The 20776-nt window shown below is 40.9% G+C and overlaps 1 protein-coding gene across 3 annotated transcripts in view; it reads right to left on the bottom strand.

Moving 5' to 3' along the window:
* Positions 1 to 20776, bottom strand: part of SMG6 (SMG6 nonsense mediated mRNA decay factor) — a 225046-nt gene that overhangs the window by 204052 nt on the left and 218 nt on the right. Inside the window, exons 2-9 of one of the 3 annotated variants that reach the window (XM_028519086.2) lie at positions 19264 to 19272; positions 16530 to 18270; positions 15784 to 15976; positions 15193 to 15303; positions 11537 to 11643; positions 11212 to 11290; positions 1727 to 1837; positions 1108 to 1320 (exon numbers count right to left, since the gene is read on the bottom strand). In XM_028519086.2, coding sequence (XP_028374887.1) covers positions 1108 to 1320; positions 1727 to 1837; positions 11212 to 11290; positions 11537 to 11643; positions 15193 to 15303; positions 15784 to 15976; positions 16530 to 18270; positions 19264 to 19272 — 2564 coding nt within the window. Of the gene's footprint in view, positions 1 to 1107; positions 1321 to 1726; positions 1838 to 11211; positions 11291 to 11536; positions 11644 to 15192; positions 15304 to 15783; positions 15977 to 16529; positions 18271 to 19263; positions 19273 to 20549; positions 20740 to 20776 lie in introns of those variants that run through there. The other 2 variants (XM_028519088.2, XM_028519087.2) reach the window with 2 other exon arrangements.

Genomic DNA, 20776 nt, shown 5'->3' with positions numbered 1-20776 from the left:
ACCCTCTTCTAGGTTAATCCCCTCACTTGTGCTCTGCATCCCACTCCCTTCCCATCCTCTGCAAGGATCTCTCCCTGCCTTCTATTTCCTTTTTCTTAGATCTTTAACCTAGTTATTACTCTGTTTTTTCCTAAAGAGACTGTATCTACTCTCATGACTTTATTAGCATCTATGAGAGGATATCTTCAAATAGCTTCACCTCTGACCTAGACTACTTTCCTCAGCTTCAGATATGTTAGCCTTTAAAACTCTCCACTTCAGTGTCCTATAAAAATTCCAACATGTCCAAAACTCAACTCAGCATCTTTCTCTTAAAATCAACTCCACTAGTACCAACTTTATTCCCTATCTCGGAGAATGGACCATCATCCAACCAGTTTCTAAGACAGAAACCCAGGTGCTACTTCTGACTTCCTCTTCTCCCACAGTGCTGCATGCCCAATCAAGTCCTTTGGATATCTACCTCCTTATATGCCTCATATCTGTTCACCTCTCTTGATCTCCAAAGCCATTTCCTGGTTCAGATCCTCTTCACATCTTGGATGATTGTAGCACCCACCTACTGTTCTTATTTCTAGTTTTATTCTTCACCAAACTTTTCACAAATTTTCACGTGCAGCCAGAGTTATATTTCTAAAATATGTATCTGACATGTTATTTCCCTACTTAAAGCATTCAGTAGCTCCCTACTACCTTCAGATAAACGTCAAATGATTTACTGCATAACCCTTCAAGATCTGGTCCCAGTTTACCCCACCACCCACTCCACTATGAATTTTTATTCTCAAGGCCTAATGTAGCCATTTGTAGTTTTCTAACCACTATGCTCTCTCTTCCTAGCTTCACCAAAATCCCACACTGAGTCCTAAAGAATCATATTGATAACCCAAACCCAAAGCAGCAAAAAATTTTTATCCTATACTAAGTAAATTTTCATTTAGAAAAATTACTTTTACTAAATTCTACAGTGCCACATAGTGGTGAGAGAGGGAAGCGCATAATAAATATGTATGCAGTGACTGGACAGTGAGCCTCATAGTTGTGTGTACCAGGGCACCCACACTTACTTAGCTCATCTTGCTCATTACATCACCCTCAGGAACTTACGTCACTGGGGCTCAGGCTGCCCAGCCCATTCTCCTGCTCAGAATTCTTCCCAGACTCAGTGCCCTGAGAGGAGCGAGGATGAGATGGATGAATCCAGATCTCCAGGCGAGTAGTGTCATCGCCAACATGACGAAGAGTAGACTTCTTTCCTTTCCGCCACTGGTCAGGGCTCAGTTCCAATTCCTCATGTTGCTTCTTTTCCATCTGTTCTGCCTGTACAGCATACAAACACACAAGCTCAGACTCTCCAGGGATTTAGCTAGTAAAGACAACTGCTTACCTCACCTGAGTTTGTTGCCCAAGGACTATAAAATGTAAAACCTCGGCCATAGTTCCAAAGTAGAGGAGTTAAAATAAAAAAAAGGAGCAGAGTAGCATCTGCTTTGTCTCATAAAAGTTACTAATTCTATCAACTAGATGCTATGAAACCTGTACACCCAAGGGCCCCAAAGAGCTCTCCTAAGATGAGTTTGATTTTGCATTGGCACTGACTGCCTTCCATCACTACAGCCCAGGGGGACCCCTTGAGCACATTATTAGTCATTCCCGAAAGGACACAGAGGCACTAACAGAAACACAGTCTTCTAGGAAGGAATGATTCTGCCTCATCCCCACTCACCTTTCGTTTGGTCTCTTCAAACAAGCTCATGAGACTCTCCTTGGCAGTCAGGATAGGGTTGCTGGCAGCTAAACTGCGCATATAATAATAGACAGCATCAAGCTTCCTCCTCTGTGGAAAGAGGCCAGAGACACTGAGTCAACCAATTTTCTTTGTGAGTCTGGCCTAAGTCAGCTGACCCAAGAAACCCTACCATTTCTCCCAACCTGTGCCCCAAACTGTGAGGAATTCTAATAAGAAAGTCCGAATGTTATCCATGGAAGAAGCCATGGCAATTACATCAGAGAGACCCTTCTTGCACAATACTATTCCTTACATGCAGAGGTACTCTATGCCAAGTATTCATAAGGGGAAAAAAAGAATAAAGAGCCTCAAAAAATATAAAAGCCAATTATGTCTTGTTTTTAGAGAAAAAAAGTTCAATTCACCTAGCCATTTATTTTATTGTTTTTAAAAATTATAAATAACAATGGCAATATCACTAAGTAAGCATAATGAAAATAAGGCAAGAGATCACCACTTCACAGATACTATCTCTAAACTAAGAACACTGCCACATAAAATGTAATGCTTATTGCCCATCTGGAGAAATGTCTCCAGATGGAGACATATAATAATAGTTATTATTATCAACGGAGACAATATTATTATTAAATATTACTAATATTTATTACTAATAAATATTATTAACATAAATATTATTAATGGAGACAATAGTTATTATTATTTCCATTTGAGATGAGGAAATGAGAGATCTCCTCAAAAAACTGAGAATTATCATATGACCCAGAAATTCCACTTCTGGGTATACACCAAAAAGAACTGAAAGCAGGATCTTGAAGAGGTATTTGTACGCTCATGTTCACAGCAGCATTATCCACAATGCCCAAAAGGTGAAAGTGTCTACTAAGAGATGAATGGATAAGTAAAATGTTGTATATACATATAACTTCTCAATTTGGCCTTAAGAAGGAAGAAGTTTTTTTAAAATTATTTTATTGTTGTTCAATTACAGTTGTCTGCATTTTCCCCCCATAACTTCCCTCTACCTCAGCCAAACCCACCTCCCTCCCTCGCTTCCACCCTCCCCCTTGGTTTTGTCCATGTGTCCTTTATAGTAGTTCCTGAAAACCCTTCCCCGCATTGTCCCCTCCTACCTCCCCTCTGGTTATTGTTAGATTGTTCTTAATTTCAATGTATCTGGTTATATTTTGTTTGCTTTTTTCTTTTGTTAATTATGTGCCAGTTAAAGGTGAGATCATATAGTATTTGTCCCTCACTGCCTGGCTTATTTCGCTTACCATAATGCTCTCCAAGAAGAAGGAAATTCTAATACAAGTTATAACATGAATGAACCTTGAAGACATAATGCTAAGTGAAATAAGTCAGTCACAAAAAAACAAATACTAAATACTGTATGATTGCACTTATTTAAGTACCTAGAGTAGGCAAATTCATAGAAACAGAAAGTAGAAGGGTAGTTGTCAGCAGCTATAAGAGAGAAGAATGGGGAATAGTTGTTTTATAGGTACAGAGTTTCAGTTTTGTAAGATAAGGAGAGTTCTGAAGATTGGTTGAACAACAACGTAAGTGTACTTAACACTACTGAATAGTACACTTAAAAATGGGTAAGATGGGCCCTAACTGGTGTAGCTCAGTTGGTTGGGCATCATCCCACAAACCAAAAGGTCTCTGGTTCCACTCCCAGTCAGAGCACATGACTGGGTTGTAGGCCCAGTCCTCAGTCAGGGCCGATTAATGTTTCTCTCACACACTGATGTTTCCCTTCCTCTCTTTCTCTCTCTCTTCCTCAATCTCTAAGAATAAATAAGTAAAATCTTTTCCAAAAAATTTGGTAAGATGGCAAATTTTATTTTATGTACATTTTACAATTAGAACTTTTAATATTTTTAATTTTTAAAAGATTGGGCAAAGATTTGAATAGACATTTCTCCAGATGGTCAATAAGCATACTGAAAGATGCTCAATATCATTAGTTCTTAGGGAATGCAAACAAGACCATAATGAAATATCACTTCAAAGTCACTGGATTTGTGGGTATCAACAAACTAATTCTAAAGTTTATATGAAAAAGTAAAAGAACCAGAACAGCCCACACATTATTGGAAGAGAAGAACAAAATGGGAAGATGGATACTACCTGACTTCAAGACTTACTATAAAGCTACAATAATCAAAAGAGTGTGGTACTGGCCTAAGAATACATAAATAGATGAGCAGAACAGAATAGAGAGTCAAGAAATAGACCCACACAGATAAAGTAAGCTGATCTTTGACAAAGGAACAAAGACCATTCAATGGATTAAGGATAGTCTTTTCAACAAATGGTGTTTGAACAACTGGACATACACATGCAAAAAAATTAATCTATACACAGACCTTACACCCTTCACAAAAACTAACCCAAAATGTAAAATGCAAAACTATATAATGTAGCCCTTAGAAGGTAACATAGGAGAAAACCTAGGTAACCTTGGATTTGGTAATGACTTCTTAGATACGACACCAAAATCACGATCCATAAAATAAAAACTGACAAGCTGGATTTCATTAAAATTAAAAACTTCTGCTCTGTGAAAGACACTGCTAAGAAAATGCAAAAATAAGGAACACGCTGACAAAATATTCACAAAACACATATCTGATAAAGAACTGGTATCTGAACTATACAATGAACTCTTAAAACTCAAAATAAGAAACAACCCAATTCAAAAATGGACAAACGGCCCTAACTGGTGTAGGTCAGTTGGTTAGGCACTGTCCCACAAACCAACAGGGCACTGGAACAATTCCCAGTCAGGGCACGTGCCTAGGTTGCAGGCCTGATCCCTGATGTTTCTCTCTCCCTCCCTCCCCTTCTAAAAATAAATAAAAATCTAAAAATGGGCAAAAAGAACTAAACAAATCATCTCCCAAAAGACACAAAAATGGCAAGTAAATTTATGAAAAGATGCTCCACAGCACATGTCACTAGGGAAATGCAAATTAAAACAATGAGATACCACTACACACCTATTAGAATGACCAAAATCCAGAATGCCAACAACACCAAATGCTGGCAAGGATGCAGAGCAACAGGAATTCTCATCCACTGCTGGTGAGAACGCAAAACAGTGCAGCCACTTTGGAAAACAATTTGGCAGTCTCCCCTCAAACTGCATATATATACCCTTACCATACAGTACTGTAATTACACTCCTAGGTTTTACCCAAGTGAGCTGAAAACATGTCCACGCAAAACCCTGCACACAAGTGTTTACAGCATTTCTATTTAAAATACCCAAAACCTGAAATCAGTCAAGATGTCCTTCAATTACGGGAATGGATAAACAAACTGTAATACATCCATACAACAAAAAGACATATCAAGCCATGAAAATAACACTAAATTCATATAGGTAAGTGAAAGAAGCCAACCTGAAAAACTACATACTGTATGATTCTAATCACGTGGCATCCTGGCAAAGGCAAAACTATGGAGACAGTAAAAATATCGGTGATTGCCAGAGGTTCAGGGGAGGGAAAGAGACAACTGGTGGAGGGTGGACACCAGATATATTTAGGGCAGTGAAGCTCTTCTGTATACTATAATGGTAGATACATGTCACTGCACATTTGTTCAAACTCACAGAGTGTACAATAGTAAAAGTGGATCTTAATGTAAAACACAGCCTTTAGTTAATAATAAAGCATCACTACTGGCTCATTAATTGTAACAAATATACAACACTAATGTAAGAAGTTGATAATAAGGAAAATTGAGAGGAAGGAAAAAGTTGAGAGAGAATATGGGAACTCTCTGTATTTTCTTCTCAATTTTTCTGTAAATCTAAACTGACCAAAAAAGTAAAAAGAAAAAATATTAAAGAAAAAAGTCCCCAAGTTCTGTGTGGGGGGGGGATCCACAATGAGATACTACTTCATACCCAGATTAGTCATAATCAAAAAAAGAAAACTAACAAACGTTGGGAAGAATATGAAGCAATCAGAACCCTGGTACACTGCTGATGAGAGTGTAAAAGGGTACAACAGCTGTGAAAACAGTTTAATTGTTCCTCAAAAAGTTAAACATAGAATTACCATATGACCCAGCAAGGGTCCTATACCTAGGACCCATTCCTAGGTGTAGACCCAAAAGGATCAAAAATGGATATTCAAACAAACACTTCACAAAAGCACTATTTACAATAGCTGAAACATGGAAACAAGCAAAATGTCCAGCTGATGAATGAATAAATAAAATTTGCTGTATCAGACCTGGCTGGTGTGTCTCAGTGGATTGAACACCAGCCTGAGAACCAAAGGGTAGCAGTTAGATTACCAATTAGGACACATGCCTGGGTTGTGAGCCAGGTCCCCAGTAAGGGGCATGTGGGAGGCAATCACACATTGATGTTTCTGTCCTTCTCTTTCTCCCTCCCTTCCCCTCTCTATAAAAATAAATAAAATCATAAAAAATAGAAAATAAAACTGTTATATCCGTACAATGGAATATTATTCATACATAAAAATTAACTACTGATACATGATACAACATGGAACCTCAAATACTTTATAATACATGAAACAAGCTAAATATAAAGGTCATATTTGGTATTATTCCAATTACATGAAACGTCTAGAATAGGTAAATCCAGAGACAGAAAGCAGACTAGTGGTTGCCAGAGGCTGGGGCTCAGAAAGAATGGGGAGTAATGGGTATGAGGTTTTCTTTTAAGATAATAAAAATGGACTTCTGGTCAAATAGAGGCATAGGTGCCCTGGCTGATGTGGCTCAGTGGACTGAGCACCAGCCTGCAAACCAAAGGGTCACCTGTTAAATTACCAGTCAGGGCACATGCCTGGGCTGCCAGCCAGGTCCCCAGTAGGAGAGACATGAGAGGCAACCACACACAGATGTTTCTCTCCCTCTTTTTCTCCCTCCCTTTCCCTCTGTTAATAAATAAATAAAATCTTAAAAAAAAAAAAGATGGAGGTAAACACGGCTGGCCTCCTTGCACAATCACATCAAAATTACAACTAAACTATGAAACAACCATCACTTGGAACCATGTCACTCAGAACCATCATATATCGGCCCTGGCTGGTGTGACTTACTGCAAACCAAAGGGTCACTGGTTCGATTCCCAGTTGTGGCACATGCCTGGGTTGCAGGCCAGGTCCCCAGTAGGGGGTGTGTGAGAGGCAATCACACATCAGTGTTCTCCCCCTAACTTTCTCCCTCCTTTTCCTAAAAATAAATAAATAAAATCTTAAAAAACAATAAAAATTAAAAAAGAAAAAAAAAAAAGGTTAAAGATAAGGATAGAATTTTAAAAGCAGTGAGACAAAAGCAGTTAGTTACCTTCAGGGCAGTTCCCATAAAATTGTCAGCTGATGTCTCAAAAGAAACTCTGCAGGCTAGAAAGGACTAGCAAGAAATATTCAGTCATGAAAAGCAGGGACATATGGTCAAGATTGCCCTACCCAGCAAAGCTATCATCTGGAATCAAAGAGCAGATAAAGAGCTTGCCAGACAAAATAAAGCTAAAGGAGTTCATCCTACCAAACCAGGATTATATGAAATATTGTGTTTTTTAAGAAAATATTTTATTTATTTATTATTTTAAGGATTTATTTTTAGAAAGAGGGGAAGGGAGAGACAGAGAGAGAAACATTGATGTGTGGTTGCCTCTTGTACAGCCCCAAGTAGAGATCTGGCCCGCAATCCAGTCACATGCCCTGACTGGGAATCAAACCGGCAACCCTTTGGTTGCCGGCTTGCTCAATCCACTGAGCCACACTAGCCAGGGCTGTATGAAACGTTAAAGGGAGTTATCTAAGAAAAAGATCAAAACTATAAACAATAAAACGACAATAAATACATATCAACAATTGCATATAAAAAACAAACTAAGCAAACAAGTAGAACAGAGACAGAATCATGGATACATAGAGGATTTTGATGGTCGCCAGATTGGGGATGGGGGAGTGGTTTGGAGGAATGGATAAAAGAGGTGAGGGGTTTAAGAAGTACAAATGGGTAGTTACAGAATAGTCATGGGGATATAAAGTACAGTATAGGAAATTGAGTAGCCAAAGAACTTGTACGCATGACCAATCCATGGACATGAACAAAGGTGTGGGACTGCCTGAGGGAGTAGGGAGTACTGGGTGGGTGGAGCCAAAGGGGGAAAAATGGGGACAATTGTAACAGCATAATCAATAAACTATAACCTAAAAAAAAAACAAATAAAGACACCTTGACTGGACTTCCAGCAAGATGGAGGCATAGGTGGACGCACCATACCTCCATGCACAACCAAGATTAGAACAACAACAATTTAGAGGCAGAATAACACCCAGAACTGACACAGAATTTATCTGAATGGAAGTCGGACAGCCAAGAAGTTTAAGTAGACCCATTCATCCAGACCAGTAGGAGGGGCGGAGACGAGCATGGGTCGCAACGGGAGTGCAGGGAGAGCTGGGCGCCTAAAGCAACCGGGAGCACATAAGCCATCCCAGGTGAGCAGCGGGTGGACCCTGAGTACGCAAGTGGCAACTGACGGACCCAGTGAGGCTGTGATTGTGGACCAGGGTGGAGCGCACAGTCCAGGATCCCAGGGGAGGGACTAAGATCCCAGGAGAGTGGGGCTGCCACCATTGTTCCCTCCCACCCCCCCCGCCCCCACATACAACATCACAATCTAGCAACTGGGGTGCCCAGCCCCGGTGAACACCTAAGGCTCAGCCCCTCACCATAACAAGACCGAGCAGACCAGAAAAAAAAAGAAAGAAAGAGCGATGGCTCAAATAGAAGAACAAATCAGTGCCCCAGAACTCATCCTTTTGAGTGACCAAGAAATAGCTAAGCTACCAGATGCACAGTTCAAAACACTGGTGATCAGGAAGCTCACCACAGAATTGATTGATTTGGGGCACAAGTTACATGAAAAAATGCAGATTACTATAAAAGAGATGAAGGAAGATGCACGGAGAACCAACAATGATGGGAAGGAAACTGGGACTCAAAACAATAGAGCGGACCAGAAGGAAGAAAAAAAACAAACAAATAGGAAATAATGAAGAAATAAGAATTCAAAAAAATGAGGAGAAGCTTAGGAACCTCCAGGACGTCTTTAAACATTCCAACATGTGAATTATAGGGGTACCAGAAGGGGAAGAGGAAAAACAACAGATTGAGCACGTATTTGAACAAATAATAAAGGAGAACTTCCCCATTCTGGCAAAGGAAATAGACTTCCAGGAAATCCAGGAAGCTCAGAGAGCCCCAAAGAAGTTGGACCCAAGAAGAAACACATCAAAGCACATCATAATTATATTAGCCAAGGTAAAAATGAAGGAGAGAATCCTAGAAGCAGCAAGAGATAAGGAGACAGTTACCTACAAAGGAGTTCCCATCAGACTGTCAGCTGATTTCTCAAAAGGGACCTTACAGGCAAGAAGGGACTGGAAAGAAGTATTCCAAGTCATGAAAGACAAGGACCTATATCCCAGATTACTCTATCCAGCAAAGCTTTCATTTAGAATGGAAGGGCAGATAAAGTGCTTCTCAGATAAGATCAAGTTAAAGGAGTTCATCATCATCAAGCCCTTATTATATGAAATGCTGAAGGGACTTATCTAAGAAAAAGAAGATGATAAAAAATAAGAACAGTAAAATGAAAACAAACTCACAACTATCAACAATTGAACTTAAAAAACAACAAAAACAAAAACGAAGCAAACAACTAGAACAGGAACAGAACCACAGAAATGGAGATCACATGGAGGGTTAGCAACAGGGGAGTGAGAGGAGGAGAGAGGGGGAAAAGGTACAGAGAATAAGGAGCATAGATTGTAGGTTGAAAATAGATAGGGGGAGGGTAAGAACAGCATGGGAAATGTAGAAGCTAAAGAACTTATAAGTATGACACATGGACATGACTAAAGAGGGGGATATGGGTGGGAAAGGGTGTACAGGGTGGAGGGGAGTGAAGGGGGGGAAATGGGACAAATGTAATAGCATAATCAATAAAATATATTTTAAAAAAAAGAAAAAAAAAGACACCTTGAAAAATAAAGTAGTAAAAATGTCTTGGAACTTAGAGAGAGTTGATGGTAGTACTGTTAATGTACTAAATGTCACTGGATTTTACAAATAATAGATTATTTACAAATAAATTATTACAAGTTATGTGAATTTTACTGCAACCTTTTTAAGCCATTGGGAAAAAAATTAAATTGTATCTTCTAGTTAACAAGAAACATGACAATTCAATAATTACAAAGAAGAAAAACTAGACAAGGAGATGAAATGAGAAAGAAGAAAAATAGTAGATAAGGAGAAAGGAGGGAAGAAAATAAAGCCACAGAGAACATGAAAAAACATATCAGAAAGAGGACAGGACAGAGGTAAAAAGCAAAGACATATTCAATAGATTCTGAAGGAAGTTTATCAGTAAGCCACATTATTTAACAATTCCAATCCATAATTAAGTATTAGGTGTTTCTTTGAATCTTTTGTGAAATAACTCCAACATTATTTGGGCAATGAATTTTATAGCATTAAGAAAACTCTCCCTGCTAATGAGCATATTAGCTGCTTCTTATACTTGAACCTTTGATACCTATCATCAGCCCCCACCCTTTCCCCTTCAATTCAGCTTCCTCACTAGGAGCTCTGTCAGATCCCAAGGCTCTCTGTTACAGCCACATTTAGAAGAGTTTGGTACAATCCAGAGAGGTATGATTTGGCATTTACTGTGCTTCTGCTAAGAAGACTCCTTAGCTGAAAGGCTAAGAGGAATAAAGAAATGATATGAAGAAAGGAAACAAGAATCCGAGTGCTTGGGGCTAACTGAGGACTTTAAGAGGGAGAGGGAGATGGAACTTTACTTTCCTTCTAGAAATAAGTAACCTGGTTCAAAGAGGTAGGGAAGGGAAGCAAGACAAGATTCAGAGCTGAAGCCTCTGATCAAAAACAGTGGTTTGGCTGGAGCAAGAACATTTCCCAAGGAACTCAGGTGCAGTTAAAAATGGATACCATACAGACTCAACTGAAGTGAGGGATCCCTGACAACTTACCTCCAAAATTAATAGTAATAAAAGGAGTTTGTGTCCAAGCTGGTGTGCCTCAGTGGACTGAGCACTGGATTGCAAAGGAAAGGGTCTCCAGTTTGATTCCCAGTCACGGCACATGATTGGGTTGTGGATCAGGTCCTCAGTAGCGGATGCACAAGAGGCAACCACACATTGATATTTCTCCCTCTTTCTTTCGCCCTCCCTTCCCCTCTAAAAATAAATAAATAAAATCTTTTTTTAAAAAAAGGAGTTTGAGGATTGGAGACATAAAGGGATATATTTTGGGTTCCAGTATTCTAGTTGAATAGATGAAATCTAGCTCCAGGAGCTGATGCTATCAAAATCCATATTCTAAGATACTGACTGCAGAATTCTTCCCATGTCCACAGGATTCCTTACCGTATATACTGCCAGCAGAGCCAATTGGTTATAGGGGCGCCCATTCTTGGGAGCAATGTGCTGGGCCTTCAGGTACCAACTGGAATAGAAAAACAGTTTTAAAAAATGCTAGTTCCCTATCAACTCTTTCCCAGTTCACTCACTACTTAAGATATAAGCTGGAGTATTAGACATAACCCTGGAGTGGTAAAGTATGACTACAGAGACCAGTAAGGACACCTGTAGGGCACATTATAAGAGGGAGGTTGGGTGGCCTATTGCTCTTAGCAGGGTATAGCTCAAAGCCACATAGGGAGAGAAGCAAATGTACAAGAGGCAATAGTACCTGCGTGCTTTCCCATAGTTTGCTGTGTCATTGGCTTGTTCCCGGTACCTAGCAATATCTCCTTGACAAATCATACACCGCTGGGCACTGATCAAGGCATATTTTACCTTTAGGAAAAAATAGTTAGTTAATAGCATACCCAAGAAACTCTTAATTTCAATCCCAAAGGACAGGGATAGGGTCAAAATGACAGAGCAGCATTAATAAAGCACTAGCAGTCCTCAATAAAGTAAAAAGTTTTCAGTCTAACCTAGACTAGCAAAAAAAAAAAAGTTAATAGTGTGATGAAAAATTTACTGAGAAAGAGTTGCAGAAGAGAGAGGGGTCATTCTTATTTCAAGTCCCAGGCAAATGGAAGAAAACATTCTGAAAATAAGAGCCAGGAGGCCTGACTCTCCATGTAATTGTTGTGTGATCTCAAACGAGGTCTCTGGGACTCAGTTTCTTCATTCGAATGTAAAAATACCCATTCCACAGAGTAACTGGAGAGAATAAATATACTTTACAAATTTTAAAATGATATACAAACATAAAGACAATTGTTTACTATTTTCTTCCTACTATCATTATACACTTTCTCTCTTCAAACTGTTAATATCACCACATTGTATTACTGCATTAAATCCCCTTTGCCAAATAATTCCCTAGAAGAGTACCCTTACCAAATACCTATAATGTGACAGTACTGTATAGTATTATATATACTCTTAGTGATGGACTTGGCATCTGTCACTCAGTGAGAAAACAAGAGTAAACCCTCAGCAGCCCCAAAACATGTGCCCAACCTAAAAACCTCCCTGAGGAACATCACTTCATAATACATAATTCCACTTCACCCCACATATGAGAAATTACCATGTCCCTGAAAAAAGCACAAAGCTTTAAGAAACTCATTTACTAACTAAATAACTAGCTCCTGCATACCAGCCTCCTAACACAAACTCAAACAAGTGCCTCAGTAAAGTTATATATCACTACATCACCCATCTTTGGAGTCCTGACTATTCCACACATTCTATGAATAAACACCAAGAACTCTTGGTATTTAACTGATAAAGCATCAAGAAAACCAGCTATGTTTCCATACTACAGCCACTTGACCATCTCAACAAGGGGAAGAAAAAACACATGCTGACAAAGGCTCTCCACTATTCTCACAGTGAAGTCCCAGATGATCTAACCTCTGCTCATTTCTTCAGCACCATTATCCTCCTTACTCTCTGAGCTTCAGTCAGACTAGACATTTCCCCATTCCCCTAACACACCACGCTCTTTCCCACTTCGGGTCCTCACATACGCTGCTCACTCTCCCTAGAATGTTGTCATTCTTGCATCTTCACATACACCTGGCTAATGTCTCAGGTGTTCGGCTTCAGCTTAACTGTGACTTCCTCAATCCTCTGTGATCCATTCTCTAAGCCAGGGATATCAAACTCATTTTCACTGAGGGGCCACTACCAGCCCCTCAGTTGCCTTCAAAGGGCCAAATGTAACTTTAACTCCTTAACAGTTAAGGAGTAATTACATTTATACAATCCTAAAATTATTTCGGCTCTTTGAAGGTAACTGTGAGGCTGATGTGGCCCCCGGTGAAAATGAGTTTGACACCCCTGCTCTAAGCCCTTTTACAGAATATACCCCCACAATATCCTTTGCAAAAGTCACTACATCTGCAATTACTAATCCAATGCCTACACTCACCCCTAATCAAACCCTAAACTCCAAGAGCTGGAATCATGTCTTTCTTGTTTCACAATGAATTAATTGTGTGTGCTTAGAATGGCACCTGGCACTTAGCGGGGACTCAGTAAATACTTACTGATTAGTAACAGAGCTGATGAATAACAATTCAACAGAAGGAGCAGAAAGTCAAGAGGAAGCCTCTACTCCATAAATCACACCCCTTCCTCTAATGAATCTTTAACTCCTTCCTTTCCCCTGGCCCTTTCTTTTTTTTTTTTTTTTTAAGATTTTTTATTTATTTATTTTTAGGGAGGGAAGGGAGGGAGAGAGAGAGAGAGGGAGAGAGAGAGAGAGAGAGAGAGAGAGAGAGAGAAACATCAATGTGCGGTTGCTGGGGGTTATGGCCTGCAACCCAGGAATGTACCCTGGCTGGGAATCGAACCTGGGACACTTTGGTTCCCAGCCCGCGCTCAATCCACTGAGCTACGCCAGCCAGGGCTGGCCCTTTCTTTTCAACATATAAATATGCTCAAGTTTCTCTCAGCTTAAAAACCTCCAAACAAACAAACATCTCCTGACAGTATGTTCTCTTTTAACTACTATCTACCCTCCTTGCCTTCATTGCCAAGATTCTTAAAAGAATGGTTTACATTGCTGTGATTCAGTGGATTAAGTGCCGGCCTGTAAATCAAGGGACCACCGGTTCGATTCCCCACCAGGATACATGCATGGGTCGAGGGCCAGGTCCTCAGAAGAGGGCACATGAGAGGCAACCACACATTGATGTTCTCCTATCTTTCTTCCTCCCTTCCCTTCTCTCTAAAAATAAATAAATAAATAAAATACAAAGAATGGTCTACACTACTTTCTCATTATCTATACTGTTCCACTTCTCATTCACTACAATCTGGTGTCCTTTCTTTCCAATCGAGGTAACTTATGATAAGGCCATCCAATCCAATGAACACTTTTTAGTAATCTTAGCACTTGATAATTCTATAGCACTTGATGAATTTACCCACCACCACCTTGAAATCTGATAATCTCACTTTCTGTCCAGCCTTCCCCTTATCCCAGCTTCTGCTTCAACTATCACCTATATATTGAAGACCCCTCAATCTATTATCACAAGCCCAGCTCTTTCTCCTAAGCTCCCGACAGACCAAAATATTCATCTGTTCATTCTCAAGCTCCTCCACCTAGGCATATCCAAAACTGAGCTAACCTCTTCCTTCCCAGCCACTCTCCTAGGCCACAAATTGGGAGATGATCTAGACTCTCTTCATGCCTCCAAACTCATCATTCACACCAAGTTGGCCAGTAGTTCAATTCTATCTCCCTTGTATCTTTCCAATCTGTCTCTTCTTTTCTACCTCCAATACCTTTACCTTCATTTGGGCCCACACCCTGACTCTCCCATCTCCACTCTTGCCCAAACTCATCCATTTCCCAGAGCAACTCATTGGAAGAACAAATCTACAATATCCATTTGTTGGAAATCAATGGTTCCTCAGTGCTTTCAGAAAACAGCCCAAACTCTTCAGCGAGGGTTTATGATCTATCCCTTCCTACTTCATTAGCTCCATCTGCTGTACAGCCCAACTCCACATTACGGACACCAGCATACTGAACTTCTTGTACTTTTCCAAGGCCTGATTCTCTCTCACTATGCCAAATATTGAAACTGCCTCTTCTGCTCCTATTTATTATTTCAAAACTCAACTTGAGAGGCTCTGAGAAGCTCTCCTTGACCCCATCCATCTAAACCAGTTCACTTCCCTAACATTCTATATATACCATTATGATAGTACTTATGATGTTACAATTATTGATTTAATTACTCTGTCACCCCAATGGACTATGTGTTGCATTTTTGTATCCTTAACACCCAATACAGTGCCTAGCACATAACCAATACTAGATAAATGCTTACTAAATGAATAAATACATTTAAGATAAAGAAACTGGCTTACTGTCTTGTGTAACGGCTTGCTGCGAATGGCAAGACCATCCATGTAGTCCTCCAGTTTGAACTTGTAAGTAACCTGTAGCTTTTGAAGCAAACTGTCAAAGAAGTCACTACCCTATAAGGAGAAAAAATAAGAAATAAAAAAGTTAAATGCTGAATCAGCAAGTTCTGACCTAGTCTACCCATCAGAAACCAAGGCAAGTGACCAACAGTTTTGCTAAAGCTCAACTATCTGATGTAAAGGGAGGCATATACAGTAATTAGTGGCCACCAACTAAGCAAAAGACAAATCCATTGCATAAGCCACTCCATGGTTTTAAAGATAACATCTGCACACACATTCTTTTACCCACCCTCCAAACTCCCCTACCCCCAGCTAAGACATTCAGAAAGCTTCCAAGCTAAAAACTAATTCCAAATGTAATTTATAGTCTCAAGGAAGCCATAAGAGTAAGGCAGGCCTAAACCTAAGAAAACAGCATACAGTTTTTTGTCAATGTTCTGTTATAACATATAGTATTTCAGGTGGTAAAAATCCATCACAACTACAGGATGCTGAAGCCTTTTTCCTGAGGACAAAAAGATGATGGTTTACCTCATCCAAGAGTTCCAAAAGTCTGTTCCGAATCTGTTCTGGGTTATCAACATTTGGATCCTTGAGAAGCTGCCTGAACTTCTCAATCACCTGATAGAAAGCATTCTTCCACAGGATCTGATCCACATTCTGATTATCAGAGAACTCAATATCTAACAGAATACAGCGCTCATATAGCTGCAGCAGTTCAGCTCTGGAATAAAATACATGCAACTTCTAGCTCCAAATACACCACAGAAAAGGCTAGACCCAAGATTTGAGCTTCCTGCAAATTAAGCATCTTCCTTGGTAAGAAATCCAAAATGCCACCAGGTATAGTAATCATCCTAGATTCTTTCCTGCACAACAGAATGCCATTTAAAAAAGTTATGTCTAGGAAAGTTTTTCACCCATATGCCTCCACCTAAATTTAACAGCTGACATAAGATCTTCACAAGTTATATGTTGTTCATTACTTGGCATTCTGAAAAGTCTTTCCTTTTCCATTTACATATTCCATGTTCTCTTAAGGTTAATTTTTTTTCTCCTTAAAATGTGGGAAGCATAACAATTTCTAAGACTAAAAACAAAATTTTCAGTTCTGGTTTTTTTTTCCCCAATTGCCCCTCCCTTACAAAAATCAATATGAAAAAGAGATAATACCCAGTGGCTTACCCAAAAGGTAATCTAACTTCCTCAGCCATAGAAGCCCATGCACCGCCCAGCTTATCCCCATTTCCCTTTAGCCAGGATGCAACACACCATACCTAAGCTGAGCCATCTTTTCCAGGCCCTCAGGACTAATGCGGTCCCTGGACAGCAGATTGCTGAGCTGCAGTTCCTGGTTATCAGCCACCCGAAGCAGCCTATGTAGTTCCTGTTGCTGTATGTTCCTCATGTGTTGCTCCATCTCCTCAGGACTCATGGTGCTGGCAGGGAGAGGACTACAAACGTACTGTCCTGATGGAGTTGGGTAGCCTGGGTAGTAAGGCCCAGGATACACACCATTTGTAGGGCCCACTGGATATTGCAGAGGGTTATAGCCTGTATAAGGATACTGGGAGGTGGGGCCTGGTGTCCGGGGGTAGTAATAGGGGTTGTCAGAATTTTGAAACTTATAATAAGATGCTTGGGCCTGGCGTGAATCACCCCAAGATGTAGGGCTGACTTCATCATCAGTGTCCAAGAAATGTAACTGGGGTGTCTGGCTCTTTAGAGCAGGTTTCTGATCAGGATTGTTCGGGTCCCACAACCGTCGAGTGGTACCTCCTCGGCCCCAACTCCGAGATCCCTTACTACCAGATCCAAATAAAAGCCGAGGTCCCAAAGGTGTAGATTCTGGAGAACCAGATGAATTGACAGACAGGGAGGTATGAGCAGGCAGAATCAGAATGCCACGGCCACGACCCCGAAGTTCTTGTTTCAGGTTTTTGGACTCCTGCTTCTCAGAGCCTTTGCCCCCATTGCTCAAGCCTTTGTCAGGCTTTACCTTATCCACATCTTCCCTGGCTGACCTCACCACAGGGGAATCTTTGTTCATGGTTTCTGCATCAAAAGTGACACGAAGAGTACCTCGATTTTCTTTACCATTGCTTTTCTGCTCTCCTTCCCCATGGCCAGACCAGTTTCTTTCTAAATGTTTCTTCCTTTCTGAGCTCCTCCTGGGCCCATCCGACTCATCAATTCTGTCCTCATCTAAGGAGTCAGTTGAGGACATAGACACTTGCTTCTTCAGTCTTGGCCTCAACTTGGCCCTGTCCTGGCGGCGGCGGCGACATCCATTATCAGTCATGCCAGTCCCCTCAGTACTGTTGTTGCTACCAGCTGAGCTGGTACTGCAAGTGCGGTAGCGATTCCTTCGTTTGTCTGAGCGGGAATAGCGCTTTGCAGAACCCAGCTTCCCCTGTGCCGGGTCTTCATTCACTTTCTTCATCCCCTCCCCTTTTTCAATCCTCTTTCCTTTTTCTCCCTTTGCAGTCCTTACTCTGTCACAATTTAAGCTCTTGTGTGCCTCATTTTTGTCTGGTTTATTCACAACCTCCTCTTTCATATGTCCCCTACATTCGTCTTCCTCTACTTTCAGTTGTTCTACTTGGTTGAGGATTTCTTCCTCATCCACGCGGCTAGTAGACTCTTTGGTAACAGTCTGCAAACGTCTTCCAGGCTGATAGATCTGCATGTCAGGTTTCTTTGTTCTCTTGATAATTCTTAGACTTCGATCCTCTTGTCCAGCAGTCCTAGGAAAGGACTCTTGTGCCTGAATATTTTCTGGGTCCATAGGACCATTTTGCTGTTGGTTGTCCAGTTTCTTGCAGACATCGTTAATGAGCTGTGTACCATTTCCAACAGCAGAAGAATCTGTGTCATTAACAATTTCATTCTTAAATTCATCATTCCCAGGGGGTTCCTTGATTTTAGGTTTGTTCCTTAGGCGCGAAAGACCAGGTTTATAAATCTCCAGATCTGGGCGCCTGTTATCTTTGCGTTGCCTGGGCTCCTTCATGTTTTCTGTGATGTTGAAGAAAGTGATAGGGGTTGGGGGGAAGTAGAAGAAAGGAATAAAGAAAGAGGGAAGGGGGAAAAATGTCATTCTGGTAAATTAACAGAAAAATCAAGCAAAAATTAAACATCAAAATGCTATTATTGATGGAAAAAGAAGGAAATTTCTGCAAAAGCAGAAATTCTAAGTTTACAGTATTTGTTCAGTAACTGGCAAGGCTAAGAACTTGTGTTGGCGTTACCTACACCCCAGATAGGGAAACAAGAAAAAAAACTGTGTCACCAAGTCATATTCAGATCCCAAGACTATAAACTACCCTATAACTGTCAGAATAAAAGGTTTCCAAACATTTCAATATTAGACTGTTCTCTATTATAGAGCCCTAAGATCTCCCTTAGTCTTTTCTTCTTCTGCCTCTAATGTTTTTCCAGGGTGGCTAACTCCTTTTAACATACTAGCAAGAAAAGGGGGGAAAAGAGAAAAAGCAAGACATGCATAATATGCATGGTTCTGGACATCTCTGGAGAAAAAATTGCAAGTCCAGTCTCTGGACTTGGCCAGAACAATCCTCTTCTTTAGGATACCAATTACCCAATCATATACCTCCTGCAGAAGCAAACTGGAAGCAGTTCCTTTCACATTCTTCAACTCCACTCATGATCATCAGCTTTCTAACAGCAGCCAACAGAATTATTCCAAGGAAATACTGCTCAGACTATCATCATTGGAATACTGAGACTAACTGCTACTATGATGATGGAATATGAGAAGGAAAAAGTTCCATAAGAGAGCTTTCCCTGGAAGATGATGAAAGTATTGTGACATGCTCTTAAAATACCAAAGACTGAGGGCACTCAAGAATAAGAAGAGCATATGACTCTGGCTGGGTAGCTCAGTTGGTTTGAATGTCATCCCAATATGCCAAGGCTGCAGGTTCAATCCCTGGTCAGGGCATATATAAGAATTAACCAATGAATGCATAAATAAATAGAACAACAAACTGATGTTCTCTCTCTCTAATCTTTCTAAAACCAATATATAGCCTTGGCTGGCGTGGCTCAGTGGGCCGAGTGATGGCCTATGAACCAAAGGATCACTGGTTCAATTCCCAGCCTACAGCGCATGCCTGGCACATGTGGGCCAGGTCCCCAGTGGGGTGCACCTGACAGTTAACCACACACTGATGTTTCTCTCCCTCCCTTCCTCTCTCTAAAAATAAATAAATAAATTCTTAAAAAAAATAAAATCAATACATAATTTAAAAAAATAAAGATAAGAGCACAGGACTTCAGAAACCACTCTCCAGGCTCCATGAACTTACTTAATGACAGACAAGCAAGTATCTACTTTTTGTTTCTGTTACCTTTATCTATTAAGGGGAGACACTACTACAAATACCCACTAAGCACTTCGGTGGGAAAGTGACAGGGATTACTGAGATTATAGAGCACATGAAATGGAATGCTATATAAAGTCCTAGTATTGTCCTATAAACATCAACATAAACAAACTCATAACAGGTATCATATGCTGTGGTATTTACACCTATGGGCAAGACAAGACAGAAGGAAAAAAAAAACTCTGATGTTTAAGATACTGCTCCAGTATTATCAGAAGTTTAAAAGACTGCTTCATCAAGTATGAATAAAATAAAGCAGTTTAACTCCAGAACAGATCACCCTCAGCAGCCTTTGTAATGTAGGTGAAGTGGAGGGAAGAACTACTACTATTTTCCACATTAGAGGGAGCAAAAGAACCTGAATAATTCAATTCAGTTGAGCGATGAAAACCAATTTTATAGACTTTGGCCACAGGTCTGCAGAAGCATAACTACCATTCTACATAAATAACTCCACCGCCTAACAAAGGATAGGGGAAACACTAGAATCCTCGTAGGAGCTTTCCTGGTGTGCCCAGAGACTTTAACTTGCAAGTTGAGCATTCTCTCTGATAAAAACAGGTCCCACACATGCCAAAGCCAAACCAAAGTCGAGTCAACTCTCTGAGGTCCTGGATCCCTCAGTGGTGCAGTCTTCAGAAACCTGCCTAGGGGTAAAAAAATTCAGCAAGGAAGTCCCAAGCTGTTAAACCTTCCTCCACAATTTCCCCAGTTCCTTCTCTCCAACGCTGCTAAATAGGTGACGGGGCAGGCCTGAGGACGATTGCTCTGTGAACGACACACCCCGGGGCCTCCACCAGACCCCAGCGCCCACTCCTTTTCTAGTCTCCTGAAGGCTGAGAATCCAAGGGCTGTCTAACAAGGCTAGGGCAATGGGGGAACAGTCACCTTCTCTGTAGGAAAGGGGGCGGAGGCAGGCACTCGAGTTGGAGTGGTCCGAAGGGGGCCGGAGCTGGCTGAGCGGGACCCCACACAGACCCTGGGCTGGTTGGGAGGGGAGGACTGCCCTCGTCCAGCCGCCCCCACAGTTGAGGGAAGGGGCGGGGGCTCCGGAGTGCGGCGGACCGAGCGGGGAGGAGGCAGAGGAGGAGAGGGAGGCGGGGCGGGCAGGCCCG

The sequence above is a fragment of the Phyllostomus discolor genome, chromosome 8 (genome assembly GCF_004126475.2).
Source record: "Phyllostomus discolor isolate MPI-MPIP mPhyDis1 chromosome 8, mPhyDis1.pri.v3, whole genome shotgun sequence".
In the NCBI taxonomy this organism is placed as follows: Eukaryota; Metazoa; Chordata; class Mammalia; order Chiroptera; family Phyllostomidae; genus Phyllostomus; species Phyllostomus discolor.
Note: the sequence above shows the minus strand (reverse complement) of the source record. Positions and strands in the feature narration are given on the sequence as shown.